Source organism: Bos grunniens, chromosome 16, assembly GCF_055505025.1.
Source record: "Bos grunniens cultivar Pamir isolate PY7600 chromosome 16, Bosgru_T2T1.0, whole genome shotgun sequence".
Classification (NCBI taxonomy): Eukaryota; Metazoa; Chordata; class Mammalia; order Artiodactyla; family Bovidae; genus Bos; species Bos grunniens.
The window spans coordinates 27,160,889-27,179,259 of record NC_141180.1 but is presented as its reverse complement, the minus strand read 5'-3'; the positions used below and the strand labels follow the sequence as shown (position 1 = coordinate 27,179,259).

The 18,371-nt window shown below is 42.3% G+C and overlaps 1 protein-coding gene across 11 annotated transcripts in view; it reads right to left on the bottom strand.

The window, feature by feature from the left end:
• The window catches only part of PRDM2 (PR/SET domain 2), a 133,140-nt gene extending 115,209 nt beyond the window's left edge, over nt 1-17,931 (bottom strand). For 9 of the 11 annotated variants that reach the window (XR_015143238.1, XM_086343797.1, XM_086343798.1 and 6 more), the window contains exons 1-2: nt 17,795-17,931; nt 87-160 (exon numbers count right to left, since the gene is read on the bottom strand). Coding sequence is in view for 6 of the 11 variants with exons in the window: in XM_086343788.1 (XP_086199914.1) it covers nt 87-95 (9 nt within the window). In the remaining 5 variants the exon portion in view is untranslated. The remainder of the gene's footprint in view (nt 1-86; nt 161-17,794) is intronic. The other 2 variants (XM_086343799.1, XM_086343796.1) reach the window with 1 other exon arrangement.
• Nucleotides 17,932-18,371: the final 440 nt, after the last annotated feature.

Sequence of the window (18,371 nt, the reverse complement as noted above, 5' to 3'; positions counted from 1 at the left end):
AGGTGTGTGTTACTATCTTTTAAAAATTAAGAACTGGACTAACATCTAGATAATGTATTTGTATAAATTCTTATTTTTAAACTCACCTGATTCATTTTCAATTCCTGTTGTGTTCTGAAAAGATACACACAACAAAGAAACTTCTTTGATTACATGAGCCCTAAAAAGAAAAACAGACAATTGTGATATGTACCTGCCTACAAATTTACAGTGATTTAAAACCACATACAGAACTGTAGAGTCTGCTCAAAGGACTATTCATAAAGCAACTCCATGCTAGATCAACTTCAATCTACGCTAAGAACTTACTTTACAGATTTATTATCTACAATAAAATAGATGTCTTACTACCCTTTACTGGGGCTTCATTGTACTCTACAATTGAAAGCAGACTCATTAGAATGACATCAGATTTTTGCTTTGGAACTGAAGCACACCTAAGAAGAAATAAATTAGCTTTGTTAGTAGAAACACAAAGCAGTGCTGAGTAATTTATTAAGCGATGTAAAGGTTCTTCTTTGACTTATATCAATACTGTGTTGAATACAAACACAATTAGACCCCTATACATTATTTTGTTTTTCAAGTTCCTCAAGTAGAAAGGGTGAGTTTACTAACATTTCCATGGAGATTTCTCTTTGAGAAAAAGACTGGAAACCTTGTAGTAAAATGCAAATATTTTAATAAAAGCTGTTTGGAAAGAACTACAATTACTCCTTTAAAATTTTTCTTCAATTTATTCATAGTATAGGAATGGAAAGACAGAATTATTTCTTGCAAACGCAAATGACATACTTGTTTCTAAAGAACAATCCCTGAAGACGGTCCTTTCTGCAACCTTCTGTCTTAGGAGTCATTCATAATACATGGAAATCATGAGAGTAGCACTGCCACTGTAATATTCTTGTTTTCATCATGCATGTATACACATCATTAAATAGAATTCTATTTCTTCACGGATTTACCTACATTCATGTTTCTTTCCTAGACGTCACAAGACTTACGTTGTACTTCATGTTCTAACTGCTAATACCCCAGGAAATTATAACTTAGGGACATTCTTCATCCTAAAATATACTGCCTGCCCCCTATCATCAAGAACAGTGCTTTGATATTTCTCCCGGTTTCATTAATAAGGATTATTTCAGGTTTTTCTCCTTGAGGTCTTTAGCCACACTCACCTGAACACCTTTAACAATCAAAGGCACTATATTTAAGTTAAGGCCTAGTCACCTGAACTAGTTTTTATTCATAACTGGCACAGGTAATGTATTTGACAACTTGCAATTTGTTAGAAAGCTCTGTGCTAGCCAAATCAATATATACTCTGCAGAAGTAAATATGCAGTGAATATGATTTCAGAAAACTGGTAATTAACCCATGAAGTTCATTCCTTTAACTTTATAATATTCAGCATCTTTCTCACATACATTTAACATGTCCTTCCTTAGCATACATATTCTTCACTGAAATTAAGCCTTTTCTATTATGGCTATTCAGTTCCACCAGGAGGGCCCTGGTGACACCTGAGGCACCCAGGAGTGAAAGAAATGGCAGGGATTTCATCTACCCTCTCACTACACTTTTATAAATGGATTTACTAACACTGGCCATGAAGAACTAGCTTTGGGGGGGAAGGAAAAAACCCCTGTAGTAAAATGCAAATGTTTTAATGAGAAAGATCTTTGGAAAGATGTTTTACCATCTCCTTTGCTCCGTCTTTTCCTTCTCATAAGAATCATTGATTATCATTAGGAAGCTTCTTCTAAGACAAGCAGGCTCTGGGCTACCATCACATAAACCAGCTCAGTTAATTTTCACAAGGTTAGTTTCTCAACTAATGACAGAGATTCAAGGAAGCTAAAATTACTCAGTAACTTTGGTTTCTGCTATGGCTTCTGAACCATATTTCACCAGCTTTTTTAGTCCTGCCTCACCTTGTACCTACTACATGCCAGGCTCTACTTTTGAGTAGTGAGCAGACAGATCCCTGCCCTCTAACAAATAAGCAAGCAAAACGTGTAGTATGTCAGATAATCAAAGTGCTTTAGAGGAAAACAGGCACCTGGAGAGGGAGACAAGGATTATAATCTCTATCTCAACATTGGCCAGTGAATCCATCACATGGTCAGAGAAGGCCTCACTGAGAAAGCAGGTGAGGAGCTGAGAGTCAACAAGGGAGGGAGGAAAAGCATCATGAGGAGGAAGACTGTACACAGCAGACAAGAGGCCAAGTGCAGGACATAATGGCACAGAGTGGGGTGGGGAACAGGAGAGACAGATTGAAACATGAGCTTTGCAAGGTAAGCACCGTTCACCAGAATGGCTACAGCTTTTTCATCCAGAGATGGAAAGCCACTGGGAGGCTTACGGTGGCAGAAGCGACCTGGCGTGTCTTAGATTTAAAAGGAGACTATACGGGAGTAGGGTGGAAGCAAGCAGACCTCTTAGGAGGCTAATGTCCCCATTTAGGCAAGAGATGATGGGGCCTTGGCCCACAGAGCAGAGATGTGACAAGTCGGCAGATCCTGATCTATTTTTAAAATAGAGTCCCCAGGATTTGCTGCCAGATTTGATGCCATGTATGAAAAAAAAAGAGGAAGTCAAAGATGACACCAGGGTTTTCATCCTAAGGACATGGAAGGATACAGCAGCCATTTTCTGAGAAGCTATCTCCTTCTTTCCATCTGCTTTTCACTTATTTTCCCTCTTTATTTAATACATTTTCCCTCCCTTTTCCTCCCCTTTCATAGTTGCCAGCTCACAGGCACAAACCAAACAACTCAGATACTGTGACATCTAAAAATGAAGAGCTAAAATATTAAAGTACTTAAAACATCTTACTCTTTCATTTATTTCAATGAATCTCAACTTTTTAATGAAAAACTTGTAATTCAGATTGTTACATGAGTTAATAATAATCTGATTTTCTATACTGCCTATTCCTTCTCTGTCCAAATTAGATGGCATTCATCCTTTCTTCCGGAGAAGGCAATGGCAACCCACTCCAGTACTCTTGCCTGGAAAATCCCATGGATGGAGGAGCCTGGTGGGCTGCAGTCCATGGGGTCGCTAAGAGTAGGACATGACTGAGCGGCTTCACTTTCACTTTTCACTTTCATGCACTGAAGAAGGAAATGGCAACCCACTCCAGTGTTCTTGCCTGGAGAATCCCAGGGACAGAGGAGCCTGGTGGGCTGCCATCTCTGGGGTCGCACAGAGTCGGACACGACTGAAGCGACTTAGCAGCAGCAGCAGCATCCTTTCTTCAGGCTTCCCTGGTGGCTCAATGGTAAAGAACCAGCCTGCCAACGCAAGAGATGCAGGTTCAACCCCTGGGTCAGGAAGATTCCCTGGAGAAGGAAATGGCAACCCACTCCAGTATTCTTACCTGGGAAATCCCATGAACAGAGGGGCCTGGTGGGCTACAGTTCATGGGGTCGAAAAGAGTCAGACACAACTTAGCGACTAAATAGCAGCAACAATATCATTTCTTTCCAAAAACTAGAGAGACCTTAACATCTTTAAGGGTTCACTATTTATTCTTGATGCTGTATGCTTGGACCCTCCTCTCTATCACTTCTAATCCTAATTGCTAAAAACAAGACCCTCTTTTTTTTTTTCTTTCTCTCTCTTGACTAACAATACTATCAGATTATATATCTAAAATATTTTACAATAATGAAAAACATCGCAATCTAACACTGACTTCTCAAATGATATTTTAAATTAGGATATTCAACTATACTAAAAACAAGAGATGTTACAAGAAAAGAACTAAGATTTTGGCAGTGTCTCTCAACACAGGACCACTGCATTTGGAGCTGAGTACTCACTCCAGTGCAAGACTGTCCCTTTCATTAAGGCCACTTAGCTCTGCACTGCGAAATCAATGCCAGCAGCTCCCTCTGAGCCACACATCCCCACATCCCCTTCTGGTGGAGAACCTCTGAACTGTAGTAATCATGTACTAGCTGCACCATGATAATACATTTTAAAGCAACTATAGATTCTAAACTCTGTTATTGGAATAACTTCCCTAAATTCCTCCAGGATTGCAAAACCCCTGTGGAAATGCATGGCAGTTCTACATAACTTTTACATTCAGTGTTGACTTTAACAGCACTGATTTATATACCTACCTTTCTAACACAGTTATCTCAGGGTCTGTGTTTTATCAAACATGGTAACTGCAAGTATCAATCATACCAGTATAGCGGCCGAGAGGAATCTTTCCACACCTACCAATGAAACTGAGGAATTCTATCAAACTTTAAATAAAATGCTAAATAATTAAGTGCCTCCAAATTTCCAGTAGTAAATAATGAAAAACTTAAAATCCTGGACTTTTGGGACCATAGGTTCCTAGTTTCTTGTTTGGATTTCTATGCCTGACCAAAACTTCTTTAAAATGTCTGCATTTCCTTCCATTCCACCTGCTGATGTTTTTCAGATAAACTACATTAGACAGATTCACAAATTTAGAGCATGTGAATTTCTATCACCAAATATACTTCACTAACAGCACATACTCTTAGAAAACTAAAAGTTCGATCTTGATTTTACTGATCAAAGGTTTTAATAACATACATGTACTTAACTTTTAAAGATACTGCTTCCAAATTCTAGGATAAATCATCTGTACAAATATTTAATTTAGTAATATCATAAAGATGATTTAACTATATATAATCAGTATGAATACAGCAACAATAAAATAATTAGGAGGGTCTTTATTCAAATACTGGTCCCTTAGGAGATTAAGACAATCTGAACAACTATTAAGCTGCTGTCATCTGACACGGTAGCCAGAGACCAGAAAATCTAGAACTATGCAGGAAACCCCATACAAACAGGCAGTTCCAGGGTCAGACCATCCCTGCAGGCCCAGCCATACTTCTATCACATCATCTGAGATAATGCAGATCAAACAAAAGAAAGACACAGACTAACATTAATGCACTACATATAACACATCAAACTGTCGTATCTGTCCTTTGTAGACTTGTGAAGCCTACCAAACAATATGAAAAGCCTTTAAAGAAAAAGCAATAGCAGATTCTTTAAGACTAGTCTAAGTCTGAGAGGAAGGGCAAAGAATTAGGAATATAAATACTTGATTTGCACATTCACTATGTGCACGCTAAGTCACTTCAGTTGTGTCCGACTCTGCGACCCCACTTTGTAGCCTGCCAGGCTCCTCTGCCAATGGGATTCTCCAGGCAAGAATACTGAAGTGGGTTGTCATGCCCTCCTCCAGGGGACGTTCCCCACCCAGGGATCGAAACAGTGTCTCTTATGTCTCCTACATTGCAGGCGGGTTCTTTACCACTAGCACCACCTGGGAAACGCACCTGTAAGTTACTGATATTCAGTTCAGTTCAGTCACTCAGTCCTGTCCAACTCTTTCAACCCCAGGGACTGCAGCACACCTGGCATCACCAACTCCTGAAGCTTGCCCAAACTCATGTCCATCAAGTCAGCGATGCCATCCAACCATCTCATTCTCTGCCATCCCCTTCTCCTCCTGTCTTCAATCTTTCCCAGCATAAGGGTCTTTTCTTTTGATTCAATTTAGGTTTGGGGAGCTATTTGGAAAATAAATTATTAACTAATGTTATTTTAAAATTATTTTCTTAGATTACAAATTCCACATTGTAACATAAAGATTGGAAAAGGTCAGTCTTTATTCCAATCACAAAGAAAGAAAATGCCTCGCAAAGAAAGAAAATGCCAAAAAACGTTCAAACTACCATACAATTGCGCTCATTTCACGTGACAGCAACTAACCAGTTATGACCAACCTAGACAGCATATTAAAAAGCAGAGATGTTACTTTGCTGACTCTGCCTAGTCAAAGCTATGGTTCTTCCAGTAGTCATGTATGGATACGAGAATTGGACCATAAATAAAGCTGATGCCGAAGAATTGATGCTTTTGAGCTGTGGTGTTGGAGAAGACTCTCAAGAGTTCCTTGGACTGCAAGGAGATCCAACCAGTCCATCCTAAAGGAGATCAGTCCTAGGTGTTCAATGGAAGGACTGATATTGAAGCTGAATCTCCAGTATTTTGGCCACCTGATGGGAAGAGCTGATTCATAAAGATTGTGATGCTGGGAAAGATTGAGGCAGGAAGAGAAGGGGGCGAGAAAGGATGAGATGATAGGAAGGCATCATTGATTCAATGGACATGAATATGAGCAAACTCCAGGAGATAGTGAAGGACAGGGAAGCCTGGCATGCTGCAGTCCAAGGGTCAGACACAACCTAGTGACTGAACAACAACATCAAGACTCAGAAGAAACGAACTTTCAAGACTCAGAAAGCAACACACAATTTATGGACAAATAGTAAAACAGAAATAAGAGAACTGGCATGACCGCAGCAAAATTTTAAAAATCAAAAATATGGAAACATGGACTAAAAGAAAAAAAAGGTTTAAAAATATCATTGTGTAAAAGAAGTCTTGGAATGTTTATGACCTACATAAGAAAAGAAAAATAATTCTAAAACTAATCACTACATAAAGTAGATCTCTCATGGTAAATGAATGTCATTGTGGCAAACACTGAGATGATCAACCTTTTAGCAAAGTAGATTTACAGATTTACACTGTAAATCTTAACTTTCTCTGACCAAAAGATTCTTGCAGTCCCAAGAAACTTTTAGAAAAATAATTAAAATATCCAAAGCATGCCAACTTCTCAAAGGCAGTTTTCATTAACAAACACAGCTAATGTACTATCAAAAACTACCATTCACAATTCCTACCAGAAGAATGGAATCACCAAGTTACAATTTATAAACTCTAGCTATCAACATAAAAACATCTAGCATCCATTCTTGGGGATTAGAACAATCACATAATTCATAAATACTGAATCTGCCTAGGAATTTGCTAAATGAAGTCATTCATTTTCCTTTTCTAAAATTATACATATCACTGGAATACTCATCCAGAACATTTAGTTTCACACTGAAAAATATACCAACGTTACTTTAAAAAGACAATGTCACCAAATTAAATAAGCTAAAGTGAAAAATCAAAACTGGTATGTTTATCACTTTCATTAGGGTGTATGTGTGTGTGTGTGTGTGTGTGTGTGTGTGTGTGTGTGTGAAGAGAAAAAAACAGATTTGAGAATACAACAAAGATTTGGCAACCCTTCGGTGAGTGAAGTGAAAGTCACTCAGTCGTGTCCAACTCTTTGCGGTCCATGGAATTCTCCAGGCCAGAATACTAGAGTCGGTAGTCTTTCCCTTCTCCAAGGGATCTTCCCAACCCAGCAATCGAACCCAGGTTTCCCGCATTGCAGGCAGATTCTTCACCAGCTGAGCCACCAGGGAAGCCCAAGAACACTGAAATGGGTAGCCTTTCCCTTCTCCAGAGAATCTTCCAGACCCAGGAATCGAACCAGAGTCTCCTGCATTGCAGGCGGATTCTTTACCAACTGAGCTATCAGGTAATAACCCTTTGGTAAATCGGACAATATGAACTCTTACAGCTTAAAACTGCTCATGCCTCTCACCCTCTAGAATGATTTCTAGCCAAGGCAAAAGCAACAGTATAACAGCGCATCGAGAGAGGAATTTCCCAAACTCAAGTGTGTATTAAGAGATATAAAGAACTTAATGCTCACAAATAAATCAGTAATTTATCCCATTTCAATAAACTGGTTTCCTCAGTGATACCCTGAAAACCACAGACAAATATCCCAGGGCCTGAGTCCCCAAATTCATAGAGCAGAATGTCCTGACAACCAACCTAAATAAGGAGGCAGAGTTTAAAGAATTTACTCCAGGTAGAACTTGACGGGCTCCCTGGTAGCTTAGATGGTGAAGAATCTGCCGACAATGCAGGAGCTGCTGCTAAATCGCTTCAGTCGTGTCTGACTCTGTGCGACCCCATAGACGGCAGCCCACCAGGCTCCACCGTCCCGGGGATTCTCCAGGTAAGAACACTGGAGTGGGTTGCCATTGCCTTCTCCACAATGCAGGAGACCTGGGTTCAATTCCTGGGTTGGGAAGATCCCCTGGAGAAGGAAAAGGCAACCCACTCCAGTATTCTTGCCTGGGAAAGTACAGGAACACTGGAGCCTGGTGGGCTACAGTCCACAGAGAGCAAAGAGTCAGACACGACTGAGCAACTAACACAACACAGGAGAACTTGATATTGACAACACAGTTCCCCCAGAACTGAGAGGAAGACGAGAAGGTCTGCTGTTTCGAATGGCTTTAGAGCCACAGAGCTCTGATGGGATGAGGTTGATTACTTTTGTCTGAAATATCTCTAAGTTAAACAATACCATAGTAGAATATTTAATAAGAGACCAGCAGATAAACTAGGAGAGTAATATGAATGCAAATTTAGATTATGGTACGAGAAGGCAATGGCACCCCCCTCCAGTACTCCTGCCTGGAGAATCCCATGGACGGAGGAGCCTGGTGGGCTGCAGTCCATGGGGTCGCTACGAGTCAGATACGACTGATCGACTTCACTTTCACTTTCATGCACTGGAGAAGGAAATGGCAACCCACTCCAGTGTTCTTGCCTGGAGAATCCCAGGGATGGGGGAGCCTGGTAGGCTGCTGTCTATGGGGTCACACAGAGTCGGACATGACTGAAGTGACTTAGCAGCAGCAGCAGCAGGGGCCTTTTCTTCCCCTAGAATCTCTCTCCTTTACTTGAAAAAAAAATTTTTTTTAATATAAGGGAAAATTTTCAAGAAACACCTCTCTAAGCATTCACTAATAAAGAGCTAGCAACAAATATATAGCAAGTGCTGATTATTTATCATTTACCTGGTAATGTTAGGGATGGCTATCACATGCACTCTCTTACTCGAAAGTGAAAGGGCTTCTCTTGTGGCTCAGCTGGTAAAGAATCCACCTGCAATGTGGGAGACCTGGGTTCGATCCCTGGGTTGGGAAGATCCCCTGGAGAAGGGAAAGGCTACCCACTCCAGTATTCTGGCCTGGAGAATTTCATGGATTGTACAGTTCATGCGGTCACAAAGAGTCGGACATGACTGAGCAACTTTCACTTTCTTATGATTTTGATTAAATGTATACACCTATGTCACTATATTATGCTGAACATGTAATTTACTACATCAAAACTTTTAGGTTTTGTTTTGGGTTTCTACAAAAATTCTACAAGTGCTTTCTAGCCAGTCCCTGCTGTCTGATGAGAACTATGCACAGATTCAAGATCATTATTAAAATTCCCATCTCTCTGCTGAAAATTATAACTAACCAACTATTGACTATGTATTCTCCATATATTCTGCAAAACAGCATTAAACTCAAAGAATTTCCTATAAAATGATGCTTTTGTAACATTTTCCCATGTTGGTTGCATTAAGAACAAAGAAAATTAAGCTGATTCTTTCCTCACACTCAAATGCCAAGCTTCCAACTCAAACACAGACTTTCTACAAGGAGTTGCCCCATGACAGCTCACTTCACAATTCCCCAAATAAAATGAACTTTCAATTAACCCCCCTGAGTTACTATTCTTCCACTGGAGTTCCCAATGCAGATGTAACTGATGTGATTAAACACTAAAAATTAAGGGACTTTCAGGAACCCTGCAAAACACTTGTGAATTTTCTGTAAAGGGGACGAACGCTTCAGTACTGTGAGGAACTGGTCTTGCCACTCAAGTACGCATCTTTTCAAACCTGAGCGTCAATATAGTCATCTTACAAGTGGCTGCTCAGAGGCTTTCTGGTTTCTCCCATACAATCAAGTATATAGGAAAACTCACCCTCCACAAACTACACATAAATGACAAGGAGATTTCTGAAACTCGTGAGTGAACAACCTATAGCAAAATTACAAGTTACACCAGATAAGAGTAACAACTATATTTTGCTAAGATGGCAGGGTCAACAATCAGTGTATTTCTTGAGATTTTCTCCCAAGAGTTTATTATTATTTTGGTAGGGAGCAACTCTCCTGCTTTAAATGAAACCTGAAGTTTGGAGTCTATCCTCTAAATATGTAACTATTTCTAGTCTTAACAGCATTTTAAAGTAACAGCAACACCTACTGTTTGCAGGGGCTTCCCCGGTGGCTCAGTGGTAAAGAATCCTCCTGCCAATGCAGGAGACCTGGGTTTGATCCCTGGGTTGGGAAGATCCCCTGAAGAAGGAAATGGCAATCCACTCCGGTATTTTTGCCTGAGAAATCCCATGGACAGAGGAGCCTAGCAGGCTACAGTTCATGGGGTCGCAAAAGAGTTGGACATGACTTAGCGACTAAATAACAACAACAAAAACTGTTTGCAGAGTGATGTTTGTGTACTGCTCTACAGTTTAAGTAAAGAGACACAGATGTATAGAACAGTCTTTTGAACTCTGTGGGAGAGGGGCGAGGGTGGGATGATTTGGGAGAATGGCATTGAAACATGTATATTATCATATGTGAAACAAATCGCCAGTCCAGGTTAGATGCATGAGACAGGATGCTCAGGGCTGGTGCACTGGGATGACCTGGAGGGACGGTATGGAGAGGGAGGTGGGAGGGGGGTTCAGGATGAGGAACACGTGTACACCCGTGGCGGATTCATGTCGATATATGGCAAAACCAATACATTACTGTAAACTAATTAGCCTCTAATTAAAATAAATAAAAAAAAGTTCTTATACATATATGAATTTTTATTGTTAAAGGAAAGTATGTTTCCTCAACTTCTCCACAACTCAGTAACTGAACAACACATTTTCTCAAAATAAATAATTAGTGGTTCTGGTTTTAAGGTAAAGAGTAATGCCTCCCCTTACCTGGGGACTCAATATATGACACAGAGGATGAAGGACCACCTCTTGGTGCCAGCGGCTGGAGTAAGCCAGACAGTGCCCCTCTAGTCAGGGTCTGTGCCGAGCTCCACAGTTTTGTCCCACTGCAGATGGGACAGTTCTTGGGGGCATCTGTTGTTGTTCAGTCGCTCAGCTGTGTCTGACTCTTTGTGACCCCATGGACGCCAGCACGCCAGGCTTCCCTGTTCTTCACCATCTCCCGGAGTTTGCTCAAATCATGTCCACTGAGTAAGTAATGCCATCCAACCATCTAGTCCTCTGTCATCCCCTTCTCCTGCCTTCAATCTTTCCCAGAATAAAGGGTGGTGTCTGAATTCCAGGTTAAAAGTAAACTTGACCTGTAGGAAATGTTCCTCAAAGATAGTGAAGGAGAAGTCAGTATCCACCCAGTCCCCTCCTGACACAAGTCCTGAGGGCCTTTAGAGAAAGATGGAAACAAGGATTTTCTTAGAAACAGAGCCAGTGAACGCATGCGGGCAGGAGGAGCCCAGGGAAACAGCTTGCTTCCAGGGCTGCACATCAGGAGGGCAGCTTTGCCCTGGGGTGGGTAACACGGCCCAGAAAGTTTGAGAACTGCCACAAACCAAGTGAGGCCTAACAGTGTAGGAAGGTTAAACTGACAGGTTAAGAGTGAGGAGGCAGGAGAGGAAAGGGCAGCCAGAAAGACTGGAGCCAGGCAAGGCGGCTAAGAATCTGGATGATAAGCAATAAACCTTTGAAACCCTGATGATAGCAGAAAAGAAACGAAAAATGTGACTAACGCTGCAGAGGAAGAATGAACAGAATGTGTTTTCTAACCTAAGAGGAGGTAAAAAGAGATGGTGAAGATGAGTTCAACAAAATCTGGAATGTGACTGCAAGAAGAATGAGTGTATTTTAAAGACAGATAAGCCAGGAGTACAGGTAGCATTTAAGTGGAAGGTGGCGAGTTCCATTTTACAGACCCTGAGAAGAGGGGCCAGACATCCACGGAAAACCACCATCAAACGGGAAAAAAAGTCCCAGCACAGACTGTCTTCAAGGAGGGGGACTGAGATTTAGAAGTCTTCAGCCACAAGGGGTGCCTAGGGACAGAGGAAAGCATGTTAGTCGCTAAGTCGTGTTGCCCTCGAGGCTCCTCTGTCCATAGAATGCTCCAGGCAGGAATACTGGACTGGGTAGCCATTCCCTTCTCCAGGGGATCTTCCTGACCCAGGGATTGAACCTGGGTCTCCTGCATTGCAGGCAGATTCTTCACCTTCTGAGCCACCAGGGGAAGACCCAGAGACAGAGGAAATCCCAAGGGAAAAAATACCCAGCAAGAGTGTAGAAAACAAAGGACTGGGCTTTGTGAAAGGCATGGAATAAAGTAGGAAAAAAGTTTCCCCTTTCACCATGTTCAGTAGAGGGAGGATGGGATAAGCAAAAAAACTTTAGGACTCAGAAATAACCTGGAAGAATTTCTCTTCCAAGAAACCCTTGTACCACATTAGCCTTCAATGGACTTCCCTGGTGGTTCAGTGGTAAAGAATCCGCCTGCCAATGCAGGAGATGTGGGCTGGATCCCTGGGTAGGGAATACTCCCCGGACAAGGAAATGGCAACCCACTCCAGGGTTCTTGCCTGGGAAATGCCATGGACAGAGGGGCCTGGCGGGCTACAGTACACAGGTTGCAAAAGAGTCGGAAGTGACTTATAGACTAAAGAACAACAACATCCCTCAAAAAAAAAAAAAAAAAAACCCTTCTAAAAAAAAAATTTAAGCAAAATGCTAGTATTGTTTTTGAAAAACCTAAAGAATCTCAAATTGCTTGCTCACATATTCATCTGTTCATCTTAAAATATCTGAATAAAAGATAGAGGTAATCACTGTACTCACTTTCAAATACAAAGAGGAGAGAGAGGATAACTGTCCTACCCCTCCCACTGCCAGAAATAATGCCGTCCCTGAACACACCTGGGATATAGTTCATTCTGTATATCAAGGCAGCACTCTATTATCAGAGAATTGCACTGACACAATATTCATCTCCCAAAACGAGGGAACTGAGCTGCTCAACAACCTCTAACAAGAGGTAACAGAGCTTCACACATCTGTCCTAAGACTCCTTCCTTTTTAAAATTCCTTCTTTTAGGTATACTTTAATATTAGGCCTTTCAGGATGATGGCAAAGTCCCGAAAATAAATCTCATGGAATGGGAAATATTTAGGATCTAGTTTTCATACTGATCCTCCAATGTATGTTTAATTTACGTGGTCTTAAAAGGCCTTATGAAATGGGCAGCATTCATACTTGTATATAATAAGGGCTGATGAATCTCACAACTCTTTTCAAATATTGATGGCATCATTTAAATTACTTGAAAATGCCAGAAAATTTTCCCACCAGAATTTAACATAGTCTTAGTGGAACTACATACAAGCATATATAAAATCTGTAGGTGTTACCAATTTCCAGACAGGCTGCCCACTGTAATCAAACTAACAGTTGCATTTTGCTTTCCATATTTCAGGCAAGCTATGCCAAGAAATAATTTAGCTCTTTCAAAGCAAAGCCTATCATATGATTTATTGCAAGAGGTACAAAATATTCTTTTCACCGAAATGGCTGGCAAATATATAAGTATTCAGTTGCATGTTCCAAAGGACTAATAAATGAAAACAGAGTAGATGACATGAACCAAGAATCTAAGAAAAAATATTATACTGTACTGAGAAAAATATTATAAGCATATTTCACTCCAAAAGAACCACATTTTTATTACATACAATAAATCTAATTCATGCTTCAGGGAAGTGGAGGTAGGGAAAGAAAGGCATTCTCTTTAAGAAAGAACAGTTAAATGACATAAACATTCATTCTAGTGAATGAATGTGATTCTGTACATTCAGATATTCTGTCATTCAGAAAACAACTCCATTACCAAATGTGGTTTAAGAGCACCTCTCTTTTTTTGTTTTATCAGTGAGTTCTAACATTATTATTATTACTATTACAACTTATTAAAGACTACTTATGCCACGATAAAAATTCAATCTATACTATCTATTCTTTTAAAGAATTCAAATGAAGACTTGACAACTTACATTTTTCCCCAGGGGAAGGTGCAGGTTTGTCACAAATATCAATAACCTATCTTTAAGTTATAAAGTAACAAAGTTAGCTAAACACTGCAAAAGTAAATTTTATTTCTTCAGGACAAATTTTTCACTTTCAGTTCATAACCCTGAATTTTTTTTTTCTTTTTTTTTTTTTAAAAAAAAAGGAAATTTTAGAAAAAATTAGGCTTCTTCCTGCAGTATTCAAGGGGCTGCTCCACTAAGTTCCATTTTCTAGAAGACCGCTGTTTTTGTGCTATGCAGTATAATAGACCACAAGCTTAAATTATTCACCATGTTTCAAGTCTATGAAAATTTAAAGTTCATAATCATTTAATCTACATACTGGGAATGCTGATCCTATATCAGGAAAACTTCTCCATAGTTTCCATGTTACCTCAAGTTTCTTTATCTCTTGCCATGAAAGGGGCACCAAAGCAAAACTGCTGAAAGTGACCATTCAACAAAGTCATAAAATCGGGAGTGCCCTAGTAGTACAATGGTTAAGACTGCATTGCCAATGTAGGAGGCACAGGTTCAATCCCTTATGGAGGAACAAAGAGCCTATGTGCCATGCAGCACGGCCAAAAGATTAAAAAAAAAAAAAATCAAATGGACAAAGTCATAAAACCAAACTCAGGAAAAGAACTTCTACCTGTAACAAGCCTATTCCCTGGCTTCAAGTGGAACTTCACATAAACCAGCGGCATATATTCTTAATAGTTCTTTGACTAAACAGATTCCATAAACCGCTTCTATGCTTCAACCATCCAGTGAGATGGGCCTTCCTTTAAAGCAGTGGCTAAAAACTGGGGTATTCACCCTAAAGGGTGATTTTGCCCTAAAGGGACATCTTGCAATGTCTGGAGGGTTTATGGATTGTCACAACTTGTGGGGGGAGGGGGCGGCGGGTGCCACTGGCATCTGGTGGGCAAAGGTCAGGGATGCTGCCAAATATCCTACAGGGTACAGGACAGCTCCCACAACAAAGAATGATCCAGCCCCACAACCATGTTGAGGATAAGAAACCTTGTTTCAATGGGATCTAAGTACTACTTACAGTCACCCTATAAAGATGATATTATTGGCTATAAGTATAAGCATCTAATTTCAAAGGGAGAGAGCCAGAACAGTATCCCAGACCTCTAAGCAAACGCTCGGAGGAGCGAAGGCAAAGCTGATGAGCTCTAGGCAAACTGCACAGCCCTGGACAGATGTCAGCAGGATCTGCAGTCACCACTGTCGGGTAACGTCCCCATCACCTGGAAACTCCCTGGATCTACATGTTGCCACACAAGCTTGACAATTTCCCCCACTGTCCACCTACTCCCTCTTTGCTCCCCACTACGGAGTTTTCTAAGGCAGCCCACGGGCTTTTTTTTTCTTCTGTGCGAGGATTAAAAATAGCATGAAAAGCAAGTCAGAAGACATGAAAATAGTAAATAACCTAAGGTGCTTTCCATCCCGGAAAGTCTATGATTTAACAGGACTTAAAAGGTTTGTAAATCAGATCTGGAACTTGAAAAGAGATGGGCAGCTTAAAGAAACAGTCCCATGAATAAACAAACATCTAAGGTAAAATAATCATCAAAAGAATATTTGTGCAGATGTATGTCTGTAACTGCACAGACCCAGATGAGGGAGAATAAAACGGAGCTGAAATGGAGCGCTATTTCTTCAAACTGCACTGGCAGGAAAAATGAGTCTTTAGAGGCTAAAAAACAGAATTTACATTTTTCACGTATCTTAAAAGATGACAGGGCTTGAAAATCCATAATAGAAAAACCTTTTAAACAAATCTTAACGAAAAGAAAATCTCAAGCTGTTGAAACCTTACTGATCAATACGGAATTGATAAATAAATTATGGCCCACCCAACACAATGTGGCCATTAAAAATCGCATTGAAGATTTAGTGGCAAGGATATACGCTCACAATATCATAAAGGAAGAGAGATTACAAACAATATATAGCATATGATATCTATCCTGTACAAAGCGCAAACATACAGAAGTGAATAAATATAAACAAGGAAAGAAAACATACACATGCACACCAAGAGACAGAAAGGAGGAGGTCTGCCAAAATGTTCACAGTGGTTATCTGAGTGGGAAGGGAATTTCTATTTCTATTCCTTCTTTGTGTTTTTCTCCATTTTCAAACTCTCCTAGAATGAGAATCTTTTGTTCCATTTTGTACTTACAAAACTAACACGTTATTACAGATTTACGCCCAGTTGTTTCAGGAACTGTCCACAAAATGAGAAAAAACACATGTGAACCTGCCGACTTTTCAATGAAAAAAAAAAACATCTTCAGAATCAACAAAAACGAACCTCTACTGAGCGCTTTATGCACTTGGTGATTTTCTAAGCACTTCAAATATATTAACTTATTCAAACCAAACCAAAAAAGATGTGTAAAAAGAGCCCTGGAATACTAGAAGCTGTGCACAAACATCAGTCCCACTATGAATTTCAATCTCAGTTTCCAATGCTTGAAATGAGAGCTGGACTTTCTTTAAAGATCCTCTCAAGGCTATACTGAGATTCTACGTGTAAACAATGTGGGCAAACGAGTGTTTGTAAGGAAGCCTACAGGAGAACGAAGGGGCAGCTGCATGCCACCTCAAAAACAAGACCCTACTAAAAAGGAACATACAATATGTCTCTCAGTTCCTCCTCCTTAATATCTATACAGCACATTTCATAACATGTTTTAAAAAAAAGGTTTAAAGGCCTACATTTCCCCAACATACTTGCATGCAGCTGATCAAATCGAGACGAAGTCTGGCATCTTAAGAGAACCACTGAAAAGGTCTGTTTGTTATTAAAAGACTGTGACTGCTTTTAACAATAAACCTGTAGTAAACAAAAACTTTAATATTTTAATCGCCTTCTGGGTAGGGCCATTTTAGTGTCTGATCAGAGGGATTTAAAAGACTTAACTGGGATTCACCAAAACGCGTTCTGAAATAAAACCAAAACCCCAACAACAACGCTCAATGGAAGATGAGGGGCCAGCATGCGTGTCCTCTCTCTGGGGAAATTACAGCTGCGTAGTGGAGGTACTGTGGACTCCCCGGGTCAACGTGGAATTGTTTCCGAAGCTCGTGTCTGGACACACGGTGGACAGGGGTTTACGCGTGGGTCGGGAGCCACCACGGAGGTGAGGGGAAAGACGCTGACCTGCTTGGTCGACTTTGTGTCTTTCTTGCTACCATCAAATATAGGTTCGTGGGCATCTTCAGTAACAAAATGCGTAAGAGATAAATGCGCTGTTAAACACAAAACACCGGTGGGTCTGTGATGGGATTATGGAGGGAGAACGTTTCCGAGCTTAAACTACACTTTGTGGATTTAGGAAACACAAAGACGCGAAACACTGAACAAATTCAGAATGCAAGTGTGAGAGACACGTTCTGTTGGAACACAAAAAAAGAGCAAGACCACTTGAAATTGGAACGGCCCTGGGACCGGTGGGCACCCTCGCGGACCCGGGACCGGGATCCCGCTGGAGTCGCAGCCGCCCGCCCGGCGCCGCCGCCCGGCAGCCCACCCGCGTACTCCCCGCGGGGCGCGCGGCTAACCAACGGCGACAAAGCGGACCCCACAACTTCCCCGCGCCGGGGCCCAAGGCCGGGCCCGGGTGCTCAGCGCGGGAGGGACGGACTCCGGCCGCCCGCGGACCGCGCCTCATTGCAGGGGGCCCCGCGAGCGCGGGACGCTGAGACCTCGAAGGGGGCGCGCCGCCGGCCCGCCCGGCCCTGCGCGCCCGGGTCCCCGGCGTGTCGCTCCCGCCGCCGCCGCCGCCTCGCTCCTCGCGGACAGAGACTGGAGTCCCGGCGCGGAGCCCGCCGCCGTCCCGGAAGCCACCCGCCCTGGCTGCTTCTTACCTGGCTGCACCCGCCGCGCCCCGCGCCTCAGAGCGCGGAGAGCCGCTGCCCGAACCGCCGCCACCGCTCCGCCCGCCCCGGCGCCCGCGGTCGCGCCACCGCCATCTTGGCTCCGGTCGGAAGTGACGTCGGGCGGCGCCGGCCGCGCGACCTCCGGGACCCGCGCCGTCGCCGAGGGCCGCGACCCCCGACTGCGCAGACCCCCGACGCGCCTCCACAGGAGGACCACGACTCCGGCCTCAGACGCCCGGAGGACCCCGACCCGGGCCGCCCTGGCTCCGAGATGTGTTCGCCCGGGAGCCCCGACTTCGGTTCTCGCTGGCACGACCACCGGGACTGCACACGTCCCGACACACGGCCGTCCTCACAGGGACCCCGAGGACCCCGGTGGCCAGGCCCGGGCTTGCCACCACCAGTCTGCCTGCACCAAAGGCTTAGGATTCTGAGCAATCGAAAGTTACTACGAGGACCTGGAGGGAAAAAGAAAATGGCTTCATCACTAAGTCCCTGTCAAATGAGGAAACATAGACCCCTTTCTTCACTCCTCTCTAAAGGAGCAGTCTAGCCTACCCCGCAA